This window comes from Delphinus delphis, chromosome 10 (genome assembly GCF_949987515.2).
Source record: "Delphinus delphis chromosome 10, mDelDel1.2, whole genome shotgun sequence".
NCBI classification, from domain to species: domain Eukaryota; kingdom Metazoa; phylum Chordata; class Mammalia; order Artiodactyla; family Delphinidae; genus Delphinus; species Delphinus delphis.
Genome location: NC_082692.2, coordinates 101,189,439 through 101,215,720, shown reverse-complemented (window position 1 = coordinate 101,215,720; position 26,282 = coordinate 101,189,439). Strand labels below are relative to the sequence as shown.

The following is a 26,282-nucleotide window of genomic DNA, read 5'->3' as shown; positions in this document are numbered from 1 at the left end:
ATTTCTAACAAAGTAAACTGTTATATATCTATGAGACATGTTTTTTTTTTTCTTCATGTAGATTTAATGTGTTTACATAGATTGATTTCCAGGTTTATTTCTTTTTTCAGTGGGATTTTTTTGTCTTACCTTTTCTATTTAATTGTTGCTGGTGTATAGGACAGCCACTAATTTGTGTATGTTGATTTTGTTTTTTGCCACCATATGATAATAATAAATTAGTATTCATTTAAGTACGGTGTTAATATTGATTCCTTTGGATTTTCTAGAAAGATGAACTTGTAACATCTGCAAATAATGACTGTCGTCTCTTCTTTTCTAATACTCCTGCTGCTGCTTTTTTTCTTGCTTTATTGCATCTGCTAGCCTCTCTAGGACACTGTTAAACAGTAGTGTCAGTCGGTACTTTTGTCATATTTCTGACTTCAGTGTGGTGTGTGTCTAATGTTTCACCACTGGGTGTGATGTTGCTACTTGTTTCTGGTAGACACTGGTTATCGAGAATTTTTTTTTTCCTCCTGGTGCCTCAGAACAGCCCTCAGGTTGATACTGAAGCTTATTTCCCCGTCTTTTAGAAGGAAAATTGAAACTCAGAAGCGCTCAATGACTTGAAACGCCCACTAAGCCGGTGAAGAGGATGATTCTTAGTGAGCTCTTTCTGTTCCTAGAATCTTGCAGGCAGCTGACATTTCTTGGTGCATTTCTTCCTCCTCCCTGCCAGCTTATGTGAACTGCTCAAGGACATTTAGAGATCCTTGTAGGCTTCAGCGGCTGTGCAGCTGTAGGTCCTCATAACAGAGCAGGACACTGAGTCTCTAGGGAGGAGAAATGGCTGTACATGGTAGTACTAAGGTGTGGACCCAGGTTCAGAGTTATTCTGTGACACCCTGGTGTCCTCAGCACGTATGTAGGTGTCCGAGACGGGCTTCATCTTTGAATGTCGTTTATTTTCAGACCTCGGAGGCAAACGGCTGCATTAATTGCATTCCTTATTTCCTGGTTCCTTATCATCTTAGCAAGACTCTCTTTTTTTTAATTGATGTATTTATTCCCTTTTATCTCCTTTCCCCGTTGACATTTCTCCCTCCGCTTACCCTAGGCAACCATTCTCTTCAATCCGTGTGGGTTTCTTTTTTTTTTTGCTTTTATGTGTTCATGCGAATGTGTACTGTAATTTTGCACACAATCTTTTCAATTCACGTAATGGATCTCACTTGGCTTTTTCCTGTTTCCCCTCAGTGCTCTGTCCTTTGCTGCTCTGTGTTGCTGTGTGTACGTGTGTCCAGCTTCATGATGTGGTGTGTACTTCTCGTCTGCCATTTCTGACATCTGTGGAGTCCTCCGTGGAGGACGTCCCCATGTTCTCTTCATACTCCTCCAGTGATGGACAGTCCAGTCTCCCTCCCACCCACTTCCATAAATCACACTGAAGTGAGCTTGTACTGGTTACATATGGGTCCGGGAAACAACTTCCCTGCAATACACACCCCGGAGCAGAACGACTGGGTCCGGGATGATGCCTGTGTTTAATTGTGTAAGAGGTGCTGGGTCTCCCTCCAGACTGGCTGCTCTAGTCGCCACTCCCACACCCCAGGGCATGAGGGTTCGCACCTGTGCCTGGCATTTATCACTCTTTCTCATTTTTCCGGTTTCATAGGTATTTTACTTTGGGGTTGGTTTTTTTCATGTTAATTTTCAGAAGGTTACTGTATTTCTCAATAGCAATTCTTTGTCAGTTTTAGAACATTCCCAAAACATCTCTTAACCTGTCAGCAGTCTGTTATATTTCTCCACAGAATTCTTTGTTATACAGAGAATTTTAATTTTGAGGTAGGAAAATTCATCCGTTTTTTAGCCTGTGGTCTGTGCCTTTGAGTTTTAAGACATTGTCCCAACCCCCGACTCCTGCCCTCCCCGGTCACAGATATTTTCCCCAGGAGCTTTCCTCGATGCTGTTGCTATTTCTTATGTCTTGTCCTGTCTTGGTGTCTTATCTGGTCCCTCGGAAGCAGAGCCTGAGCTGGGGGTTCTTGTGCACGTGGTTCATTTGGAGAAACTGCCCAGGGCGGGGGGCAGGGAAGGAGCTGGTGATGGTCCTGGCCCCACGGAGAGCTCTGGAGCGGGCGTGGCCGCACAGGGCTGTCTCCTTGGAGACGGGCTTGGCCCTTGAAGCCCCACTACTCAGTGATTGGCCATCCTCCTCCCGGCCCTCTCCCCCTGGGTGGACTTACCCTCCCAGGCAGCTCTGCAGAGAAGCCTGTGCCTGTGAGCTGCTGGTGGCAACAGGCAGCGGGTGAGTGAGTTCCCAGCCCAGTAATGCATGGGGATCTGGCCCGGCGGCAGCAGCACGTCCTACGCCCGCTGGGCCTAGACACCTGGGAACCGGGCACCTCCTCCAGCCGGTGACTCTGCCTGTGTTACCACCCACAGTGTCCACGAAGGACCTGATCGAGACGTGCTGTGCGGCAGGGCAGCAGTGGGCCATTGACAACGATGAGTGCCTGGACATCCCCGAGAGCGGTGCTGAGAGTGCTGTGTGCAGGTAGGGTGGGCGCCGGCTCCATGTCCCTGTGTCCTCCTCCCCGCCCCGGGCCCCGCACTGCCAGGTGAGCACCACTCCACCTGCGTCCAGGTGCCCGCAGGTGGCTGGATGTGGCTGCCTGGCTGGCTGGCCGGGCTCTTTCCGGGTGTGGGGAGCCCGAGACTTGCCCCAAGAATGAACTAACAGTGCAGACTTGTCGCCGGCCTGGTGAGCACGGTCGGAAGAGCACACGTTGGGACCGCTGTCACCTGGGGACGGCCAGCTGCTTCTCTTACCAGGTGCTGCGTTGCTGCTGGGCGGTGCTCAGCCCACTGGAATTTCCTACCTCAGACTTGAGCCGGGCCCAGCCGCTCCGCGGCATGTGGGATCCTTCTGTATCGGGGCACGAACCCGTGTCCCCTGCATCGGCAGGCGGACTGTCAACCACTGCGCCACCAGGGAAGCCCGTCAGCCCTCTTTCTTTCCCCACTTTGCTACCCTGGGGTCTCAGGAAGGCTGGCCTCTCCCTGTGCTCTGCTGTGTGCGCTGACTGCTTCTTCTGATGACAGTGTTCTCAGCAAAGGAAGCAGTTATACCCACACCCTCCTTGTGCCAGGCCCGGGTGACATCCTGCTCAGCCATTCACCCCTTCTTTATTCCAGGGATGCCATCTTGTCCAGCCTACTCCTCTTTCCAGATAAGGAAGATAAGGTTCAGAGAGGTGATGTGATTCACTCAAAGCCACACAGCTCGTTGGGAGCTTGGCCAGGATTAGACTCCATGTTTCCTATTGTCCCGCCCACAATGCCTCCGTTAGAAACATTTAAATTCTAGCCTTGTCCCTTTCCTTTCCCTTTGGTCATCCCACCAGTTTGGGCTGCCTAGGAGTCAGAGCATGCAGCATTCAGGAGGCTTGAAGTAGTGCGTGCTTGTATCCCTCTTGTGGTGGGAGACTCACTGCTTCCTAGCCAGCCAGGTCCATCACCAGATGGCCCTTGCTGGGACACGCCCTTCCTCAGGTGAGGCCGAACCCCTTCCTCAGGTGGGACTGAAGCCCACCTTTTCATCTCCCTGTTTTGTGTGCTGGCCCATCAGCTGTCTCTGCCCGGGGCAGCCCTACAGTTATTGGAGGCCTGACCAGGGACGCTGGCGGTCCCAGGCCGACCGCCCAGCCCTTCCTGAGATTGGGTCTCCCTTTCCTTCTCAGCCCTGTTGGGGGGCTTGGAGTACGGACCCCCTCCCTCATCTGGTCAGGGACACAGAGCCCAGTGGGACCCAGGCCTGAGTCGTCTTAGTTAAGCTGAGAACAAAACCCATGTCACTTGGTGAGGATGCGCTGGCCTTGCCGATGCCCTGGCGCCAGCAGGGGCCCACCGGCGGCGGGCCGTGGCGGGGGCTTCTCTTCCCTGAGCTGCAGCCTCCTGTGTGAAGCAGGGCCTGCGGCCCCTCCTGGCGGGTTCCCTGGGAGGATGGGGCACTTGGTGGGGCTGAGGCGCACCTCTGTTGCAGGACGGCCCAGAAGCACTGCTGTGCGTCCTACTTGAAGGAGAAGAGCTGCATGGCCGGTGTCATGGGGGCCAAGGAGGGCGCGGCGTGCGGGGATGAGGACAGCGACACCTGCGGTGTCTCCCTGTACAAGGCAAGCCTGCCCTGGGGCGTGTGTGGCCTGAGCCTGAAGGTCGTTGAGGGCCCAGGGGGTGGGCCGCCCTGTGGGGCTCCTCTGAGGGGAGGATGCTCACGCCTGGGGGCAGGGGAGCTCTGCATCTGCATAGAAAACAGCACCAGTTATCATACGGACCAATTCATTCGGGAAGTACTGTTTGAACACCAGTCTGTGGTGGCCCTGTTTTAGGCATTAAGAACGCAGAAGTGAGTAACACAAAACTCCCTTCCCTCACGGGGCTTTCTTTTCCTTTGGTCTTTTTGTAACTGGCATTTCAACTGAGTGTGATGTCCCCAAGGTTCATCCACGTTGTTGCATGTGGCAGAACTCCCTTCCTTGTAAGGCTGAGTAATATTCTGTGTCTGGAGGGACCACATTTTGTTTATCCATCATCTGTCAATGGGCACGTGGGTTGATTCTTCCTCTTGGCTACTGTGAATATTGCTGCTGTGAACGTGGGTGTAAGAAAGCCCCTCTCGGGGCTTCCCTGGTGGCGCAGCGGTTGGGGGTCCGCCTGCCGATGCGGGGGACGCGGGTTCGTGCCCCGGTCTGGGAGGATCCCACGTGCCGCGGAGTGGCTGGGCCCGTGAGCCATGGCCGCTGAGCCTGAGCGTCCGGAGCCTGTGCTCCGCAGCGGGAGAGGCCGCAGCGGTGGGAGGCCCGCGTACCGCAAAAAAAAAAAAAAAAAAAAAAAAAAAAAAAAAGAAAGCCCCTCTCTAGAGGACAGACGGTACGTCCACTTACATCACATTGGCTAGAACTTAGTCTGGCGGCTGCCTAGCTGCAAGGAAGGCTGGGAAATTTAGTCCTTATTCTGGAGAGGTCGTGTGCCCACTGCAAATGTGGAAGGAGGGAAAACGGACTTTGGGGGCTAACAGCTGGCTGTCTGTGCTGTAGAGGATGAGGGCAAACTTGGAACAGTTTCAGGAAGTATCACAGAAGGATGTTGTGTTTGGGGGAGAGAAAGGGACGGAGTTGAAGAAACCACAAGCCTGGATGATGGTTGAGGGACCTCTGGAGGAGGGCACCATCTGGCAGAGGCCTTTGACATCGAATTTTGTCTCATTGGGGTCAATTTTTCCTAAAAAATAACTGATATTAGCGAAAGGACCTTGGTGACTGGCGAGTTTAGAATTCCATTTGTGTTTATATGTTTGACCCTGGACCAGTCCTTTTTCCTCATCGTCAGCTTCTCCATCTATAAAATGGGGATAATAGTTCATGTCTTTCGGGGTGTTTGTGAGGATCAGAGGTAATGCAAACTGTTTACCAAGTATGTGGATATGTTCACTAAGTGGATATGTTCACCACTGGGAGATGCAGTCTGGAGTATCAGTGAGCTACTGCTGTGTAACAGACCATCCCAAACCTAGTGGCTGATGACCGGCTCAGGTCATGAGTCAGGGTAGTTGTGCTGACCTGGGCCATGCCCAGCTGACCTTGGCTGCCACCAGCTAATGGTTCTGCTGGCACTAGGTCTAGGATGGCTGTAGCTGGGTTGACACTTCCCTGTTCCATGTGGTCTCAACCTCCAGCAGGCTAGCCTGGGCTTGTTTAGGTAGTGGCTGAGCAGGGTTCCAACATGGGGAATAGATGTGTGCAAGGCCTTCTGAGGCCTGGGCTCAGAAGAGGCGCACTGTCACTTCTGTCTCCTCCTGTTGGCCGAAGCAAGTCATGAGGCACAGTCAAGAGGTTGGGAAATGCACCCTGTCTTTCGACAGGAGGAACTGTACTATCAGACTGCAAAGACAGAGGACACAGTGAAGAGTGAACGACTGGGGCTGTTATTGTAATCAGTCTACCACAGTAGTTTAAACGAATCAAAGACTTTATTTTTGGAGGCATGCAGTCTGGGACAGGGGTGAATCTGTGTAATATCTTCAGGCACCCAGGCTTCTATATTTCTGCTCGATCATCTTTAGCTTGTAGTTTCCATCTTTAAGGTCACCTCATGACCCCAAATAGCTGCTAGAGCTCCAGCCATCACATCTGTTCCAAAAAGGAGGAAGGGGGAGAGCAAAAAAGATGTACTTTCAAGTTGAGTCAGCCCCGGTTAAAAGCTCTCCTGAAAGCTTCACCCAGTGTCTCTTATCTGTAACTTTAAGGGAAGTGCTGCCTTTTAGGTGGCCTGAATAGATTGGCAGTCTGCTGGTAAATATGGGAGCAGTTAATTGGTGTGGCTGTGGGTTAACTTGTAGTTCTTTTCATAAGAGGCCATTTATGAATTATTGTAAAAAACTTGCACTAGCTGAGCCAGACACGGGAAATGGGGACAGATGACACCTTTGCCCCCGGAGAGCACATCCCGGGCACAATGTGGAGACGAGGGTGAATTCGCTCCCATTTGTCAGCCCCTCCCCAGAGCCTGGGGCTCCAGCGTGAGTCCCACAGGCTCACAGGCCATGCGGAAGGCCCTGAGCGGCCGGGCTGGGCAGTGACGGCTCTTCTTTCTCCAGCAATGCTGTGAGTGCTGCGGCCTGGGGCTCCGCGTGCGGGCCGAGGGCCAGTCGTGTGAGTCCAACCCCAACCTCGGCTACCCCTGCAACCACGTCATGCTCTCCTGCTGTGAGGGCGAAGACCCCCTCATCGTGCCCGAGGTCCGCCGGCCTCCGGAGCCTGAGGCTGTACCACGGAGAGGTGCGTGCTGCTCCCCAGGCCAGGCATATGGGCCAGCTGGCCGACGGGGGAGAACTGCTGGGGCTTCTAGGCAAGGCTGGGGGTCCTCTGGCCTTCTGTGGGGACCTTGGTCACCTTCATCTGTGGTTCAAGGCACAAGTTCCGCTCTGGACAGAGTTCTGTGGCCTCCCATGATGGGCTCCTGTTATTTCAGGAGATGAGATTTTCAGGAGATGAGATTTTCTGAATGAGATGGTGGTCTCATTCAGTTTTCTACTTACTATCTGCTCTGCCCAGTTAGTACCACCCATCTCCCTCCACTCTCCACCCACCCACCCTCCTGTTTCTTTGTTCACCTACACATCCATACTTCTTCCTCCCCATCCACCATCCATTTCACACATCCCCCTCCCATCCTCTGGTCCATGCACCACTCATTCCCCCATCCTCCCATCCATCTATTCACACATCCGTCCACCCCTCCATCCACCTCCACACCCAACCCTCCATCCACCCCCCCACCTCTCCGTCCCGTCCATCTGTCCGCCTACCCACGCACGCCCCTCTATCCACCCCTCCGTCCACCCACCCCTCTATCCACCCTCCATCCATCCACCATCCACCCATCTATTCTTCCTTCCATCTACCCACCCATCCGCTTACCCATCCATCCACCCATCCACCCACCCCTCCATTCATCCATCCTCCATCCTTCATACGTCCACCCATCCACCCATCCACCCACCCACCCATCCGTCCTTCATCGTGCTGTCTCAGCTGAGCACACAGAAGGTTCTGGTGAAGACCTGATCTGGTTTCCTGAGGGCCTGTGGTCCCAACCACTTGCTGGGGCCAGCCTGGGTCTCATCATGAGCATGGACCCCTGCCCCAGTTTCAGAGGCGGAGTTGACGAGCCGGGAGGCCCTGTCGCTGGGCACGGAGACTGAGCTGCCCAACAGCCTGCCCGGTGACGACCAGGACGAGTGCCTGCTCCTCCCGGGGGAGCTGTGCCAACACCTGTGCATCAATACCGTGGGCTCCTACCACTGTGCCTGCTTTCCTGGCTTCTCGCTGCAGGACGATGGCCGCACCTGCCGCCCAGGTGAGGGCCCGGACGGTTGGGGCAGGTGCTGGGGCGGGGCTGATCTTGACCGCAGAGCGTGGTGTTCCTCGGGTGGGGACCGTGGGGGACTTCGCCTCCCGCCACCCCACACTGTGGAACCCGCCGGCGCCGAGGGTCCCCAGCGATGGGTTTGTGAGGCCAGGCAGACGGGCTCCCTCCTGGGGCTCCATCTGCAGGGCAGCCCCAGCGGCCCACCCTGGATTCAAGTGCAGGGCCGGGACCTGGGCCACCGAGGCCCCCGCCTACCTAGCCGCGTCCCCAGTACCGGGCCCGCGGCGGTCAGGCTCCGGCACCTGGTCTGGAAGGACCCTCTCCCTGCCAGCTTCCCGGGGTAGATTCATCTGGGGCCACAGACGGGTCCTCCTCCACCCTCCCTGCCCCGATTAGCGGTGAGACGGATCTGGCCTGAGGTGCGTCCCTCCCTGAACCTCAGTTTCCTCTCCCGTGGGGTGGATGGGGGTGGGTAAAATGAGCCGCCCCCCGGCCTCGAGAGCCCGGCATGGCGCCTGTTAGGGCCCGAGGCTGCCTGAAGACGCGAGACCCCCCTCCTGTCTGCTCTGTCCGTGACAGACGGTGACCGCCCCAAGCCGGAGGCCGCCGAGGAGTCAGCGGTGAGGCCCGAATCCTCCCAAGTGGTCCCCAACACCATCGCGCTGCCCGTGCCGCAGCCCAACACCTGCAAAGGTAAGCTGGCCGTGGGCAGGCGGGGAGCCCTCGGGGCTGGGCGTGTGCGGGGTGGCCCCACCGGGGCGTGCTGCTTCTCGGGCATGGGGGGTCGGTTGGCCTCGCCGTCGGAGGTTGGGTGAGGAGCTGTGAGAGGTGAGAATGGGGGGCGCAGCCTGGGGCAGGCGTGGGTGACCCCAGCATGGCCCATCAGCCGCTTTCAGCCTCGCTTTCTGTAAAGCAGAGAGTACAATCCTTGCTCGCCCAGGCATCACGGAGCCCGCGTTCAGATACGTGCGGGCGTTCTCTGCGACCTTCCCGTCCTCCCCTCCGTCCTCCTCACCCGCATCCCTGTTACTTGAGGGAGGGGTGTTTTGGGGCAGGTCCCAGACACCAGCCGGTGTGTGAGCGGGTTGAAGGGGTGACCTCGTGAAAGGGGCAGGAGTGGGGTGCCCTGTAGGCCGGAGCCGCATGGTCTCTGACTTCCGTGCGGTTTCCTCGCAGACAACGGGCCCTGCAAGCAGGTGTGCAGCGTGGTCGGGGACACCGCCATGTGCTCCTGCTTCCCCGGCTATGCCATCATGGCGGACGGCGTGTCCTGTGAAGGTGAGTCCCCCCTGCCGTGGGCCCCGCACACCTGAGTGGGCCCGGAGCGGGGGAGGTGTTCCAGGGCCAAACCTCGCTGTGCTGGTGAGCGGGGAGCAGGTGTGGCTGCCATGACGACCAGCTGAAACAGCTGCGTCCGCCCACATCACGTGCCAGGTGTGCGTGCAGCCCAGGTGGGCACACGGGCTGGCCGCAGCCCCGCCACTCCCTGGAGCAGGCCTCCACAAACTTCAGTGTGCAACAGGGTCACCTGTGGGCTGGGACCACAGGATCCTGAGAAGTCCACACGGCCCCAGGGGTCTGACCTAGTAGGTCTTGGAGCCGGGGAGGCCCGAGACTCCCTGGGTCACGCTCTGACTAGCTCTGTCCTCGAGGGTCACCCCATCTGAGTGGCCTGACTGGGTTTGTGACCGCCTTGCTCCCGTCCCAGCCACGGGTGGAGCCGACAGAGGGCGGTGCCTGCCCTGTCGTCCTGCGGCAGGACATCGCTCCGGCTGGCCTCCATGGGGAACAAGGCTGGGGAGAGGCAGCCCCAGCTGAGGGCACATTCTCAGTTCTGAAACCAAGGAGGGACGGTGGATGTTGGTGACTCTGCCTTCACAGAAGGGCCGAAGAGGGTTTAAAAGCACAGGCCTCCCTTACTTACGAACCCGCTCAGTCTGGGTCTTGTCCCGATGGGGTCTCTGCGGGCTGGGACCTCCCCCTGTGAATTGGGGGGCATCGGATCCAACACCTGCTGGGGTGGTTCCCACAGTGAATGACACCTTGAGCACCTCCTCGTGTGTGGAGACAGGCAGGCAGACAGCATGCAGATGGTCTAGGAAATGCTTTAGTTTCAGGTTCAAGTTCAGGAGACATGAACCTGGTTTGGGTCCATGGGTAACAGGGTTAAGTCTGCCTGGGAAGAGACCCACATCCCTGTCAGAAGCCGAAACCCACCTCTAGCCAATTGCCCAGGACTGTTCTGGTGTGGATGAAAACCATCCTCATGCCCAGAGAGGACAGGACACTTGCCCAGAGCACACAGCATGGTGGTGACTGACAGGCCTTTCTCTCAGATGGTGGGGGCAGATCTGGCTTTGCTTCTCATCTCCCAGGGCCCTGAAGACATGAGGACTGTATCTCTTCTGGGTTGGGACTCCTTCAGGCCATGGGCCCGTGTCCCTATCCCTCCAGGCCTCCCTTTCTCTCTGCAGCGCCCCCAGTGGTAGAGGCTGTGGGGTCCAGGCCAGAGGATGCAGAGGGCGTTTTGTGGGTGTAGCCTGCCCCGCAGGGGAGTCCTGCAGATGACATTTTATCATCTGTTTAAAATAATCAAACAAGTTACCAGCAGTGACAGATCAAGAATTTTTTTTTAATGTCCAAATTTCAGGTTTTTCTTGAAACTTTGTAACATCTGTCCACAAGGAGCCCACAACCTTGGTCTCCCTTTCGACAGAGCACAGGCTCCGCAGTGCCCTAGAGCCCCCTTGGCCCCTTCTCCTGTTTATGTCTCCAGCCTGGCCCCCTAAGCACTTAGGTTTGCAACTCCTGCCATTGTGTGGCTCCCGTGGCTGCCCGTGGAGGTAGAGGGTCTCCAGAGCATGGGTGGGAGACGGCCTCTGGTCCCACCCGCTGTGTGACCCCGGACAGGCTGTCTACCCTCTCTGAGCTTCACTTTGCCACCTGTCTCTGCTAGGGCTCCTGCTGTGACATCTTTCAACTGGACAAACTCAGACTTGGGCCCAAAGCCCAGAGGGACCACTGATGGGCTGGGAGGTCCTGGGCAGGTCCCTGCCCGTCTGGGTCTCAGTTTCCCCATCTGTCACTGGAGGCTCCATGTCACTGGGGGCCACGCTTCTCTAACGGCCCTTCTGTTTTTCCTCCCGCGGCCGTCACTAGACCAAGACGAGTGCCTGCTGGGCACTCACGATTGTAGCTGGCGACAGTTCTGTGTGAACACCCTGGGATCCTTCTACTGTGTCAACCACACAGTGCTCTGTGCGGAGGGCTTTATCCTCAATGCACACAGGAAGTGCGTGGGTAAGCCAGAGCCCCGCTTGCCGCCACTGTCACGGCTCCCTGCCCCGCTCCACGCCAAGCCCGCCACACTGCAGCCACATGCTAAAGGGCCTGCCCTTTGCATATGAGCTCTCAGCACGGCCCGCCACCCCATGCTCCATGTCGTGCCCCTCGTGTCCTGCTTCTCCACCGACGCCACCGGGAAGCTGCTTTCCCCAGGGACGTGCCTGAGTCAGAACTTTGTCTGAGGTGTGACCTGGCTGGTCATTGAAATGAGGTCATTGAGACATGTGGGCAGCAGGATAGGGAGGCCTGGGTTCGAAGCAGGACCCCTTAGTATCTCTGTGGGCTTGAACTTCCTCCCAAGCCTCCGTTTTATCATCTGTGAAAAGGGAGCACTGAGGGCACTGCTCCCCGTTTGGAGGTTATGTGACATGTGTATCGCATAGCCAGAGCCCAGGGCATGGTGTGCATGGGACCTCAGCTGCTGAGATTGTCCTTAGATGCGGCCAGAGCCCCTTCAGAGGCAAATACCCCAGCTAGGCGTCCATTTGCTGTGTGACCCGGAGCAGTAGTGCTTGCGTCTCTGAGCCTGTTTCCTCACCTCTAACCTCGGGGCTCGGAGGCCTGGCACGGGCTGGTACCCAGGTCCCGGCCTGTGCACGGATGGGCTGGTGCTCAGTCATGCGCCTGCCCTCCTGCCTCTCGGTGCCCTTGTGGGCCAGGGCTGGGGCTCCAGGCCTGCTCTGTGGGCAGCAAGGACTTGCTGTTCTCCCATGGCTGGGGGTCTGGTGTTTTCGTTTAGGAAACATCATGGACCTGAACAGAGATAGACCCAGGGTAGCAGGGGCTCGGGGCAGACTGGGAAATGCTGTGGCAGGGACACGAGAGGCCAAGGGAGAGGCCATTCCAGCTGGCAGCGTCTGGACACACTCCCTGGAGAAGGTGGCGTGTGCATGTGTCTCCAAGGACGATGGGGATTTGGGAGTTGGGAGGGGCGTGAGGGAGGAAGGAACGGCTGCAACAAACATGTGGAGGTGGGAACTGCACTGCACGTGCCCAGACCCCCGTGTGTCGTCCTTGTGCTTGGGGACCACGCCCAACCTGGACATGTCCTCTTCCTCACCCTCCGCCGCCGGGCAGCGGAGTGGCCGCTGCAGACATGTGTGCCCCTGGCCTCCAGCCCCCGGCCCAACATGCGCCCTCTGGAGCCTGCTTGTCAGTGGCGGGGCAGCTCCTCCCGTCCGGCTCGTGTCTGTGTGTGTCTGGGAAAAGGCGGTCCACCCTGTGAGCACCCTCCCAGGACGCGGGTGTGCAGGGTTCCCTGGCGGCCTGGAGAGAAGACCTTGTCCTGAAAGGGGTCGCCGGGCAGCTGGAAAACGGGTTCTGGGATGAAAGCACAGAGGTGCATTCCATTCAGCAAAGTTTATGGTCATTCTTTCAGCCTTTCCTTCCTTATCATCCGGCACGGACCCCAGTGTCCTCTTCGTCCTTGTGTTCCGCTTATGTGTTCATCTCACCTGTGAGCACTCGTTCTTTCCATCACTTGCTCATCCACAGACGTGTCTTCTGCGGTGCGTTTGTGAGCTCCAGGCATGTTCTATTAACCCTGGCTGGTGAGATGGGAGACGGGTGCCCGGGTTAAGAGTGTGGCCTCTGCAGCCAGACTGGCTGGGTTCAAATCCTGGCTCTGCCGTTTTCTAGTTGTAGGACCTGAGACCAGTCATTTGATCTCTCTGAACCTCAGTTTCCTCACCTGTGAAAAGAGAGGACTAATGTCTACCTCAGAGGGTCACTGTGGCGGTTACATGAATCCATGTAAAGAACTTGCTAGTGTTTGATGCCGTAATTGTGATTCAACAAATGTGTTATACTGAGGCAGCCTGCAGAGGTAGTGAGCCCCCATCACTGGAGGTATGTAAGCTGAAGTGGGACAGTATTGGGCGGTGCCAAGTCCACAGGACTTCTAACAGACAGGTGACCTCTGTGAGGAATCCCCTGTGCTTTGCCGTTGGCCTTTTGTGCCCTGTCCTTTGAGGAACATCTTGGGTCCTGGGAATAGTGTTCCAGGTGGGCTTGGCTTTGAGACGATGGGAGCCCCGTCTCTGGGGCCCACTCTGCGGCAGTGGGGAAAGGGCTGGGCGCTCTGGGTTCTGTTCTTGCTGTTGTCCCGTGCAGGCTGGGAGACTTCAGTCACATCCCCTCTGTGAGACCTAGTTCCTTATCTGTGAAGCAGTATCTCTGGGGGATCGAGGGCAGTTCCTGTAAGCCGCCCGATCCCTAAGTGAGCCACACAGTCAGTGGTGTCTGCTGTCATCTCTCACCACGATTCCTCCCAGGCTAGGGCGGGCTCCTGGCCCATGATGTTTCTGGGCTCCTGAGAATGTGTCTCTTGCTGTCAATCCAGCTTATAAATCAGAAGTCTCTGTCTGGCCCAGCCAACCCTTCCTTGGAAACCACGGGCCAGAACTCTCCCTTTTCCTCCTCCTCTTCCCCACCCAACCAGCCTTGGCCGGGCCTGTACACCAGTTGGCTCACCTGTGAGTTTGGGACAGTCTCTTGCCCCACAGCCCTGTACCCCTCCTCTCCACGTGGTCCTGTCGTCCTGGTAGGCTCAGCTCAGACATGACTGTCCCTGAGAGCAGCTCTGACAGCGCAGCGCCCACAGCGGGCAGTGCTCTGGCCCGAGCCCGGGGCTGTGCAGCTTACCTCCCCAGCGTCTCCGCCTGACCTGTCCTCTCTCCCTGCCTGCCGACTGGCAGTTCCTTGGGGGCAGAGGCTGTGACACACCTCTAGGCCACCTGGGCTTAGCACAGAATAGCTGCTCGTTAAGGTGTGTCCAGTGAATGAACGAATCCGCACGACTGCTGTACCTCCCCTGCCAGGTGGAGCGTGGCAGAGACACGGGGTGTCCTCTGCCCACCTGCAGGGACGTCTGACTTGGCCACCTCTCTGGGTCTCCTCCGCCCTCCCTGATGCTACTTCTTTCCCTCCTTTGCTGGCTTCTCCCCTCCCCACCTGCGCATCCCAGGCGTCAGTACTCGGCCCCCGGGTGACCTCAGCAGTGACCACTCCCACGTCAATGTCTCGCCTCAGACCCCTTCCATGAGCTCCGAGGCAGGCCTCTGGCTGCCGCTTCATCCTCAAGCCCAGTGTGACGTCAAGGGCTCCCAGCCTTCCGCTGTGAGCCTGCTCCTCCCAGCTGGCCCCAGCCCGGGTGCGGGGCCCCCATCTGTAGAGCTGCTCGTCCAGAAAGCTTTGCCAAGGCCAATGGGCTCCTCTTTTTCTCTCTCCTTCGTCGCATCCACCGTAGATCCTGTCGGTTTGACCTTCACAGCACTTCCAGGACCCGACTGCTTCTCTTCGCCTCTGTGGGCGGCAGCCTAAGCCCCATCATCTCCTAGTCTAACAGGCCCTCACCCCTGGAGTATTTGCACTCAGCCAGGGGACCCTGTTACCAATAAGTCAGCCCACTTCCCTCCTCTGCTGGAGCCCTCGATGGCTCCCACCTCCCCCGCATCTCCTAACACTCTCCTCTCCCGCCCCAGTCACACCCCTCTGGGCCAGAGCCTGGGCCTGCCTGGCGGCCTGTCCCCTCTGCCTAAGATACATGCTCGGCTCATCCTGGCACCTCCTCAGATGCTTTGCTCAAGTGTCCTCTGCCCTGAGCATCCTTCGTGCCTCCGCCCCCTCACCTCCCACTCCTGGTCTCCTTCGCTCTCTCTTGCACAAGACTCAGGACCACCCTCCCTCTTAGGTTTGTCTGTCCGCTGGTCCCCCCGCTCTGAGTGTCCCGCGCCATGGCAGACTTTCTGTCTGTCTTGTTCACCATGGACCCCTGGGGCCATGGCACATGCTCCATAAATCTTTGTTGAACGGGTGGTTGCACAGACCGTGCTGCTCTCTGGGAAGTGAGTACCTTGAGGGCAGGGCCGGCTGGCCGGCAGCGCGTGCGCCGTACCGGGAGGGCCCCGCAGCCTCTGACGGCCTCACCCTCCCCGCAGACATCAACGAGTGCGTGACGGACCTGCACACGTGCAGCCGGGGCGAGCACTGCATGAACACGGTGGGCTCCTTCCGCTGCTACAAGGCTCTCACCTGTGAGTCCGGCTACATGCTCAAGGATGGCGAGTGCACAGGTGAGGCGAGCTGGCTGGAGGCCCTGCCCACCTCCCCACCCCCGCCCCACCTTCTGATCCGCCCCCAGCCCGCCTGCAGCCCACCTGGCCCGCCCAGAGCCTTCTCCCTTCTGGCAAGCTCCCAGCCCTGGGGTTTCCTGCGCCGGTTTAGGGGCAGAGGCTGGGGCGGGGGGTGGCCTCCGAGGTAAGTGTGTCTGGGTCAGTTATTCCCCTCCCTATGCCTCAGTTCCCACAGAACGGTCACTTCTGTCCTTTTTACCAGAAAATTCTAGCCGCCTCAGAAGAGAGAGAGGTTCCATTGAACCGTTTCAGCAGATGCTTCCCCAGTGTCGTTTGTGGGCCTGGCAGGGTTCTGGGTGGCAGGGGTACCGGTGGGGTTGTGTTCTTGTCTCTGGCCTCCTGATGGGGGGACCGGCGGGCCCACAGGCACGCGGGGCTGGGTGTTGCTTTAGGTGGGGTCCAAAGAGGCCGGCCCCTTGTGGCGGTGATGTTTGGGCACAGACCTGCAGGATGAGAGGCCCCTGGGAAGGGTGTTCCAGGCAGAGGGAGCAGCAGGTGTCATGCCCTTAGGGAGGGGAGGAGTCTTGGCACAAAAGGCAGAAAGGGCGTCTCGGGTGAGAGCACGCTGCCCGGTGGAAGGAGGCTGCGGGGTTGGCAGGCCCAGATAGGCGAGCAGTTGGGAGTTTGTTTCACCTGTGACGGGAAGCGTTTTATTTTAACTGAAAACGTCTAGAAGAAAGTCACCCAGGAGGTGAGACCCAGAGCAGTGCTCCATTGTTGCAAGCCCGGAAAATGGCGGTGGGAAGCGGCTCTGAGGTCGGCGGGAGCTCAGGCAGGTGCTGAACGCACTCCATGCCGGGCCCTGAGCTGGGCGCGGAGCAGGGGTGGGGTGAGCTGGCAGGAGGTGAGCCCAGGCCCCTCGGCGCACACCTGTGCACACCCACACATGCCCACAGGGCTCACACAGATCCACGGTGAGCCCCCTTTAGAGAACCCTGACACGTGGGGAGGGGGGCCGTCTCCCTGGACGCCCCAGCACCCCGCCCCTCTCATCCCAGGGCCTCCTTCTTAGACCAGAGTGGCTGGGCAGGGGCTGTGTTCTCAGCCTCCCGGGGGTCCTTGGAGGGGGTTCTAGAACCCAGCACAGGGTTGCCTAGAGGCTGGGTTCCTTTGGGAAAGTGGTGGAAACCTTGGAAACTGGAGGGGGTGGATGGATGAACAACACACGGACAGACCCACAAGGTTGGTCAGGCCGTCAGGAGGCCGAGGCGGTCCCGGCTGTGCCACTAGCCCTCTGTGTCCCCTTTCTGCTCCGTGCCTCGGTTTCCTCGTCTGGAAAGAGCCCGACATGCCTGCTGTGCGGGAAGCACAGGGGAAGCATGGGGCCTGCACTTTGTAAACTGGGTGCTGCACAGCGGGGAGGGGCACCTGTGACCTGCTGGTGCCACACCGCAGGCGGGGACAGCGGTGCCGTCCAGGTCTGGCAGTTCCATCGTTGGAAGCTCCAAGCCTGGCTGCCCAGAAGCAGTGCCCCAGCTATGGAACCCTGCCTGTGCCTCAGTTTCCCCTGTGAAGGAGGGGGCTCGTCATAGCCTGCTTCCGGGTACATGTAAGCACTGAGTAAATAAGTACGTCTCAGAGCCCTTGGGACACGCCTGGTAGCACGGCAGAGTTCCGTGAGGGGGTAACGTTGTTGTTACTGCTGGCATGGGCCACGGCAGCTCCCTGTGACGCAGAAGACCTTTGTAACCGTCAAGGTCACTGTGGGGATGTGCGGGCAGGGGCCTGCCAGCCCGCCGGCCCCTGACCCCCGGCCTGGTCTGTGTGGCAGACGTGGACGAGTGTGAGCTGGGCACACACAACTGCCAGGCGGGCTCCGTGTGCCATAACACCAAGGGCTCCTTCTACTGCCAGGCGCGGCAGCGCTGCATGGAGGGCTTCCTGCAGGACCCCGAGGGCAACTGCGTGGGTGAGTGGGGCCTGGAGGGGCTGCCTGGCCCTGGGGGTCTTTAGGAGAGGTCGTTGGGGGGATAGGCTCTGAGGGCTTTACAGAAGAGGAGCCCTGGCTCGCTGCACTTTCCCCCTCCCGGCCTCAGTGTCCCTCTGTGAATGGATGTGTCAGTGCCTGGGCCCCGCGAGGCACTTGCAGAATGGAAGCTCTTATTATCCTGAACTGTCTGCTCGCGGCTGACTCCTCTTGTGGCCTCAGTTTACCCATCTGTGGGATTGGACTGGATGAAAGTGAATCACGTTTTTTTAACCTACCCAACAGCGCTTGGGTTCTGGGAGGGAAAGCCCACGGGTCCTGGGACTCAGGGACTGGATAGCCCGACCTGGACTGGTCTGGGGCCCAGGACTGGCCGCCTCCCAGTGCAGCCCTGGACTCAGATGCTGGGGCTCCAGGAGGGGCTCCAGCAGGCTCCCTGTCACCCGCACCCGCCTCCGCAGACATCAATGAGTGCACGTCACTCTCCGAGCCGTGTCGGCCAGGCTTCAGCTGCGTCAACACGGTGGGCTCCTACACGTGCCAGAGGAACCCGGTGATCTGCGGGCGTGGCTACCACGCCAGCCAGGATGGGACCAAGTGTGTGGGTAAGGCCCGCCTCCCCCTAGCCTCTGGCTTCCCGGGTGCCCTGGGCCGGGGCGGCTGGTGCAGGGGGAGAGTCCGGGCCTCAGGGTGCCCTGCTCGCCTCCCCCTGCAGACGTGAATGAGTGTGAGGCGGGCGTGCACCGCTGCGGCGAGGGGCAGGTATGCCACAACCTCCCCGGCTCCTACCGCTGTGACTGCAAGCCTGGCTTCCAGCGGGACGCCTTCGGCCGCGCCTGCGTCGGTAGGTGGGACTGGTGGCCGGGACCCCGTCCGGCTGCCCTGAGAGGTGCCCGCCTGCCCCAGGCCCTCCCCCCGGCCAGCCTTGCCCTGACCACATGGCCGGCCCGCTCTGGGCTGGACAGCCTTCCTGCCGTCCTGTCCAGCTGTGGCTCTGCTCTCGGTCCCCATCGCGCTCTTTTCTTGCCCTTTGCCGTGCCGTCTGTCTCTCCATGTCTGCCTCTGGTCTCTGTCCAACACCTCCTCTGCCGTCTTCCCCTGCTCCCTCTTCCCCCGCGTTCCTTCTGGGCTCCTGGGTCCCTCTCCTCCCCGGGGCTGGAGGCGGCTGGCGTCCAGGCCCCCTCCGCCCTCCCTGAGGCCCTGCACCTGCCGCCCGCCCCGCAGACGTGAACGAGTGCTGGAGCTCGCCCAGCCGCCTGTGCCAGCACGCGTGCGAGAACACGCTCGGCTCCTACCGCTGCTCCTGCGCCTCCGGCTTCCGGCTGGCGGCCGACGGCAAGCGTTGCGAAGGTACGGCCGACCCGGCCTCTGACCCGTGGCGCCCCGTGCAGGGCCCCAGGCCTCAGCTGCACGCTGTTTCCTGCCAGGGCCCCCCACTGCCATCTCAGACCCAAGGGCTGGGTGTGTGTGTTGTGTGCACCCCTGGGCGGGAGCTCCCGGCAGGCAGGGGCGGCGGCCCAGCCTCTGCCCCTTGGTAGGTGCTGACCCTGGTCATGACCGCGGTGCCCTGGGCTTCAGGCGGGGGGCAGAGTGAGTGAGATGAGAGGTAGGCCCGTGGCCACGCGGACGGCCCGGCGGCCACACAGCACCTGGCAGTGCCCTCCAGAGTCACCCCATCTTGGTTTTCCAGAGCCCAGAAATCTAGATATTTATGCGAAGTCTGCTGGTTTGTACATGTCGCTGGTGGATCTAAACTTAAACACACTGTGTGTTAAACCGAGCACGTGAACTCACCCATGTGGGGTGCGCCTGGGGCTGACGGAGGGGACACGTGAGGGACCGTCACACTGTTCCCACCTGTGTTCATGGTGTGGTTGGGCCAGGTTTGGGGGGGTTGGTGTGGAGGGGTGCAGGGGTCCCGGGCTGCTCAGTGAAGTGGGGAGGGGCCCCGTGAGTAAGGGGGTGTGGGGTCTCTGGCCCCATTTGCTGGTGCCGTCTTTCCCAGCACTCCCCTGGAGGCGCGTTCCTCATTTCCCTCCTGGGGAGGTGAGTCTGCTGAGACCCCTGGGAAGGCCATGCACCTCTCTCTGATTGCCTGGCCTGGCCAAAGAGCTGGCCTCTTGTGGGACGGGACCAGCCCAGGGACAGGGGAGTGACCCCAGGCCTGGCTGTGTCAGACGGCACTTGGATGGGCTCCCAAAACAGACCCTGTCACTCCCTTTCACTCACGGGGGTTACAGCCACCCGTGAGCCCTCCCCCCGGCCAGGCTGGGTGCAGACAGCCGTGGGGATGGAGCGTCATTCCCACCCTAGTTGTAGTTCATTCGTTCACTTCTTGGCCCTTCTGCCTCCCCCGCCGCCCCTACTTCAGGCCACTTCTCTCCAGCTCCATCTGTGGCTGGACGGTAGAGACTCAGATGGAACCAGCCTGGCCCCTGGCCCCCGGGAGCTCAGAGCCTGGTAGAGGAGAGAAGCCACTCATTCACTCATTCACGGCTTCCATCATTTTGTGTGAAAGCTGTGTATGTTGTGAGGTCCCGAGGATCATGCGTCAGACAGTGGCCTCAAGGCCACGTGTGAGCTGACCCCGTCCCCCGCACTCTGCTCTGACCACACCGGCCTCCTCGCTCTTCTGTGCGTGCCCAGGGCGCACCCTCACCTCGGGGCCTGTGCTCTCACCGTGCCTTCTGCCTGGAACGCTTCCCCAGATGCCCGCGCGACTCTAACACTGCAGCCCTCCCAGACGCACCCTTGCCCCTTCTCTGCTCTCTTCCCATAGCACGCGCCACCTTCTGCCGTACTAGGTATTCCGCCCCTTTAATCCCCCCGCTTCTTCCCCAGCACACACGTGAACATCAGCTCTATGACAGGGGGGTGGTTGTCCGTCTTGCTCGTGGCCCTGTCCCCACGCTCAGCACAGGCCTGGCGCTTGTCGGAGCCCGGCAGGTCTTGGTTGGATGAATGAGAGACAAGTCCCTGCCCACAAGGAACTCAGAGTCCAGCAGATGCCCCATCTCCCCCGTCCTCCACTCACACAGCTCACCCGCTGCCTTGCAGGCCGGCTCTCCCCCCTCCCCCACCCCCATGCAGGCCGGCCCTGGGGGTCAAGGGCAGGTCCTTGTTAGCACCTAGGTGACATCTCCCGGACCCATCTCTACCCAGTGCTGTGGACCCTCAGTAGGGCAGCATCTAGCTCCCCGTGTGGGGATCTGAGCCCCACCTGTGGCTGCTTCCTCTGGGCAGTAGGCCGGGACTGCACCAGCAAGCTATAATGCATTGCTGCCCCTGCCTACTGCATGTCTCAGGCAGGCTCCTTGCCTTTTTCTGGGCCTCTGGTTCCCCGTCGGCCCGAAGGGAGGCTGGGACTGATGGTCTCTCAAGATAAGGCTCCGGGTGAGCCAGACCTTGGCCCTCTGCGCTGGAAGGACACCTCAGTGACCTCCGGCTGGTCTGTCTGCAGACGTGAACGAGTGTGAGGCCCAGCGCTGCAGCCAGGAGTGCGCCAACATCTATGGCTCCTACCAGTGCTACTGCCGCCAGGGCTACCAGCTGGCCGAGGACGGGCATACCTGCACAGGTACCTCTCCTCTGCCCAGGGCCCCCTTCCTGAGAGACACCACTTCCCGTGTGCCAGGCTCCTCGAGTCCCCACCGGGCCAGGGACACAGGCCACACGGAGGCCTTAGCGTCATATCAGAGTTTGAGTCCCAGCCGGGCGTTTCCTGGCTGTGCCACCTTGGACAAATGCTTCCCACGTCTGACGTCAGTGGGATGAAGGATTAAGTTAATTACGGTTGATCCTTGAATGACACGGGGTTTAGGGCCTCCCCTCCCCGATAGTCAGAAATCCACATATAACTTTACAGGCGGCCCTTTGTATCTGCGGTTCCGCCTCTGTGGTTGAACCGAGGACAGATGGCGTAGTACTGTAGTATTTATTGGAAAAAGTCCTCGTGTAAGTGGACCTGTGCAGTTCAAACCTGTGTTGTTCAGGGGTCAGCTGTACCTTGTCCACACCCTGTCTGGTACCTGATTGGCCCTCAGCTGGCAGTAGCAAGTATGGGGCGGCCCCGGGAGGCAAGCCCTGGAATGCGGGTCCTGTGAGCTCTGTGGCCTCAGGCAGCTCTCTTCCTCTCTCAGCCCTGTCGTCCTTACCTGTAAAATGGGCCCCTAGGCTCCACTGCTGTGGCAGCATGACCCAGGGTTCACGAGGGGCTGAAACTCTCTCTGGCAGACATTGACGAGTGCGCTCAGGGCGCCGGCATCCTCTGCACCTTCCGCTGCATCAACGTGCCAGGAAGCTACCAGTGCGTGTGCCCAGAGCGCGGCTACACCATGACGGCCAACGGGAGGTCCTGCAAAGGTGAGTGCGGGGTCCGCCCCACCGGGGCCTCAGGCAGCCTCCAAGCAGGCCCAGAAGCCTCATGCAGCTGGCTGTGCTCCCAGAGCTCTGACACCAAGTGCATAGGCAGAGAATGGCTGATGCCACTGGTGGCCGTGTTCACCGAGGTCTACGCCTGGGATGAGGCAGGTGGCAGTCTTTCTGCTGCTTGACCCAGCTTAGAGGCTTGGACTCTGCTCTGGGCCCTGCCCTGCGAGCGGGACGGGGGTCCTGTGGGATGGTTCTAAAGACAGGAGACCTACCCAGCCTATTCAAGAGAAGCCTCAGGGGTCCCAGAAGCTGGCCAAGCCTTCGTGGCTGCAGAGCTGTCTGCTTTTTAATTTAAAAAATAATCTGTCTGGGGCTTCCCTGGTGGCGCAGTGGTTGAGAGTCCGCCTGCCGATGCAGGGGACACGGATTCGTGCCCCGGTCCGGGAAGATCCCACATGCCACGGAGCGGCTGGGCCCGTGAGCCATGGCCTCTGGGCCTGCGCGTCCGGAGCCTGTGCTCCACAATGGGAGAGGCCACAACGGTGAGAGGCCCGCGTAGCGCAAAAAAAAAAAAAAAAAAAAATCAGTGTGGACTCTGTAAAAGGTGAGGGTCTTACCTGCCGCAAACAGCTGTGCGGGAACGATGACTCCATGTGCCTAGAGCGTGATTTCAGTTTTGAACCTGAGGCCCTGTTCTGCTTGATGGTGGGAGCACAGCACGGGCTTCTTGGGCGGCTCAGACGCTGCCATGATTCTGGTCCTTGAAGGCGCTTCAGGCCGGAAACCTGTTCGCGTTCAGGACATCTCCCCCGACCCCTCCTCCCTGGCCTTCCTGGCGCGGGGGCTGGGGAATGGCCTGTGCTGGCAGCACAGAGGCTCCCAGGCCCTTGGCTACTGTACAGAGTGGAAGAGACGGGAGTATGTGACGCTCGGGTGGCACGTGAGCTGTGCGCCCACAGGCCGAGCTGCTCTGAGACCCAGGCCCCTGGGGCGGGCTGGGGTGGCTCGGACGAGGGTCTCCAGCTCTGGGCATCCCTCCCATCGCCCTCCTCTGCTCCCCCCAGACCTGGACGAGTGTGCACTGGGCACCCACAACTGCTCTGAGGCTGAGACCTGCCATAACATCCAGGGTGGCTTCCGCTGCCTGCGTTTCGAGTGTCCCCCAAACTACGTCCGGGTCTCTGAAACGTGAGTGCCCCCACCCGGCCTCGGCCAATCCACACTGCCCAGGGCGGAGGCCAGGTGACCGGCGCATGCCTTCACCACCTCCTGCTCTTCACAGGCCCCACTGCCAGGTCTGTGGTCTGATGACTATAAATGGTACAAGGGAGCACCTTGCGGAAAGCTTGGAGCATAGAGCATGAAAGGAGGAAAACTCACACACAAAAATCTCTTTCAAACACACACACACACACACACACACACACATTATCTTTTGCCGTGTAACGAGTTCTTTCCAGCACTTCGCATCTTAACGTGACAAGTAGTTATCATCTCACACAGTCTTGGAGGGTCACGAGCCAAGGAGCTGCTTAGCTGGGTGGTCCTGGCTAAGGGTCGCGTAGGGCTGGGTCCTCTGAAGGCTTGACTGGGGCTGCAGGATCCCGCTGCCCACTCATGGCTCTGGGCAGGAGGCCTCAGCGCCTCACCATGTGGCCTCTTCATGGGGCCGGAGCTCTCCCAGCACGGGTCATGAAGAAGGCAAGTGAAGGTCCCAATCCTAAAAGTGACATTTCATCACTTCTACTCCTGGCCACACAGTCCAGCACTGCATGGGGTACCCTGGGAGGCAACATTCAAAGTGTGAGTGACAGGAGGGGACACACCGGGGCCATCTCGCAGGCTGGTGACCACACTCCCTAGTGATGCCTCTTGGTGTTTCGCCGTATTTCCTGTCCTTTCCTTACTAAACATGCATTTCCATAGAGGGCTTGCTGGAGCGCCCATCTTGTTTTCTCTGCGCGGTGCTGTCATGTGGATGTGCTCGGTTGTTCGAAGCGTGCTTTCTCTGCTTGGTCGCCGTCTTTTGCATCTGTGCGTGCAGCCCGCCTGGGGTGGCGCTTCTGAGCATGTATGCGCTCGTGATTTACTTGCCGGCTGTCCTGCTGACCCCGTGACATGCTTGCTAATACACACAGTGCTGGGGAGTGTCTACGTGCAGGTGTGTTGGGACGCTTGGGTGACTGTGTCTGGGTGACCCTGGGCAGGTGGCCTCCCCTCCCTGGGTCTCAGCTGCTCCGCCTGCAACATGGGTGATGGTAGCGCCAGCCCCAGGGTGGGTGTCAGCACGGCATGAGTGAAAACACGTCATGAGTTTACAGAGTGTATGGCATGGCCTGGCGCTGCATTGGTGCCATGTGTTGGTGACGTCATATCCCAACCCCGCGTGGCTGGGCACTGTGGTCCCCCATTTGGGGAGCTCTGCTCAGAACATCCACGAGACCTGCTGGGCCCTGGTGGCCATTTTGGAAGCACTGAGCTTTGAGACAGGGATTTGGTGATGGAGGTGACAGTGTCTCATTGCACCCAGAAGAGACCAGATTGTTGCTGAGCTTAGAAACCGAAGCCTTGGGCCCCGTGGGGTTTGGTGCAGGTTCTGTCATCGTGGTCCCGTAGCGTGGCCGAGTTCCCGGCGTCCTCTGGAGCAGGTGTGACTCAGCTCTCTGATCCTCGGAGAGGGGAAAGGGCAGGCCATCCCAAGTCAGAAGAGGAAATGGCTCCGCGGGAGAGTCAATCATGGAAGAAAAGGGAATCTGAGAAAAGATCACAACAGTAAAAACACCGAGGCCAGGGAATCCATGCACATAGGCAAGGGAAAGAATGCAGGCAGGGAGGTAAGAATGACAAGCTACCTGGCGCTGTGCTGAGAGCCCGCATGTTTATAACCTCACCCCTTCCCACCAGTGAAATCGCAAGGCCATTAACCCGTCCTACGACGAGGAAGCTGAGGTCCAGGGAGGTCAGGTGACCCGGCAGAGGCTGCGAGGCTGCCGAGGGCGGAGCTGGGCTGGGGGCCGGCGCCCGGTGGCGCTGGGTGAGTGTAGGGGGGGGAGCGAGCCCGCCGCTGACGCCCCCGCCGTGCGCCCCGCAGGAAGTGCGAGCGCGCGCTGTGCCACGACTTCATGGAGTGCCAGAACGCGCCGGCGCGCATCACGTACTACCGGCTCAACTTCCAGACCGGGCTGCTCGTGCCGGCGCACATCTTCCGCATCAGCCCGGTGCCCGCCTTCGCCGGCGACACCATCGCGCTGACCATCACCAAGGGCAACGAGGAGGGCTACTTCGGCACGCGCCGCCTCAACGCCTACACGGGCGTCGTCTTCCTGCAGCGGTCCGTGCGCGAGCCACGGGACTTCGCCCTGGACGTGGAGATGAAGCTATGGCGGCAGGGCTCCGTCACCACCTTCCTGGCCAAGATGCACATCTTCTTCACCACCTTTGCCCTGTGAGGCGCGGCCGCGGACGAGCGCGTGGAGCCCCCGGTTCTCCCTGGCCCGGCGCCCCGGCCGCACGCCTCTTTCCGTGCTCCCTGCCGGCCGCGTGGGGGGCGGGCGATGTGGCCAGTTTACTCTGACCCTGTAAATTAACTTAATTTTGCTGACCTGTTCCTCGCGTTTCGGCCTCTCCTGTGCCCCTGGAGGGAGCTTTGCGCAGGCCACTGCTGGTGCCCCGTGGATGGGGTCGGAGGATCCGAGGCTGGACATGACCAAGACTGGAATCAGCGACCACGTTGGAGATTTTGGACTCAACTGGGTGACCTGTCCCCAATGATGATATTCTGTTTCATGTTCCACTGTGATTAGCTCTTCACTTTTTTTAAAAATCGTTTTTAAGTGTTTTTGTTTAATTATGAAGTAGTACATGTATATTGCAAATATATATATATATTCAAATAGTACAAAAGGGTTATGAAGTAAAAAAGTGAAAACAGAAAACCCGCTTCCTTTTGTGCAGCGTTTGCGTGTGCCAGCGGTGCCTGCGTGTCTTGGGCCCCCGCCTCGGGCCTCACCTTGGGTTGCTGAAAGGACGGCAGTGGGAGCGTGCTCGCTTCTGATCCTACTTCTTCTCCTCCGCCTGCGTCTCCCTCTTCCCTCCTCTCCTTCTCCACATGTGGGCCGCACCTGGCTTGTCACTTTGGACGCTGTCCAGAAGCTGGACATCTACGTTTAGTGTTACTTTTGTCACCTCCTGACCGACTGCTCTTCGCACCTGATGACGAACGTGCGTGAGACTGTTTAGCGTAGAAATGAGCTAATGGTTAGCTAAATCCAGTTCTCTCTCGGGCCAGCCGTTCTCCATTGGTGTTCCATCCTGCGGAGGCTGTAACTCCGTGTCCCAGTGTATTTGGCCATTGTCAGTATTATAGCTTCACCAGTGGTGCCAGGGCTATGGGGACATATCACGGGAGGTAGGAGTAACCTGCAAAATGAGACTGGAGTGCCCTGCAGTCATTAGCAGTTCATCCAGCGAATCGTCTCTCATGTGACTACATGGCTTCCAGGACAAGGCTATTCAGGTTTGCAGCGTCCATTTCACTTTGTCAGGTTCCAAAGGAAGGAGTGAGCTCGGCTTCACCCTTTCAGCCGTCTGGT

The 26,282-nt window shown here is 59.1% G+C and overlaps 1 protein-coding gene across 6 annotated transcripts in view; it reads left to right on the top strand.

Annotated features, from left to right (window-relative positions):
• FBLN2 (fibulin 2) overlaps positions 1–25,625 on the top strand; it is a 75,148-nt gene extending 49,523 nt beyond the window's left edge. For 2 of the 6 annotated variants that reach the window (XM_060023121.1, XM_060023122.1), the window contains exons 3-18: positions 2,431–2,542; positions 4,031–4,160; positions 6,641–6,821; positions 7,693–7,902; positions 8,494–8,607; positions 9,091–9,192; positions 11,074–11,214; positions 15,198–15,332; positions 17,164–17,301; positions 17,736–17,924; positions 18,035–18,163; positions 18,544–18,669; positions 20,780–20,896; positions 21,553–21,681; positions 22,755–22,878; positions 24,782–25,625. In XM_060023121.1, the coding sequence (XP_059879104.1) occupies positions 2,431–2,542; positions 4,031–4,160; positions 6,641–6,821; positions 7,693–7,902; positions 8,494–8,607; positions 9,091–9,192; positions 11,074–11,214; positions 15,198–15,332; positions 17,164–17,301; positions 17,736–17,924; positions 18,035–18,163; positions 18,544–18,669; positions 20,780–20,896; positions 21,553–21,681; positions 22,755–22,878; positions 24,782–25,139 (2,435 nt within the window). In that variant the 3' untranslated portion in view covers positions 25,140–25,625. The remainder of the gene's footprint in view (positions 1–2,430; positions 2,543–4,030; positions 4,161–6,640; positions 6,822–7,692; positions 7,903–8,493; positions 8,608–9,090; positions 9,193–11,073; positions 11,215–15,197; positions 15,333–17,163; positions 17,302–17,735; positions 17,925–18,034; positions 18,164–18,543; positions 18,670–20,779; positions 20,897–21,552; positions 21,682–22,754; positions 22,879–24,781) is intronic. The other 4 variants (XM_060023123.1, XM_060023124.1, XM_060023126.1 and 1 more) reach the window with 4 other exon arrangements.
• Positions 25,626–26,282: the final 657 nt, after the last annotated feature.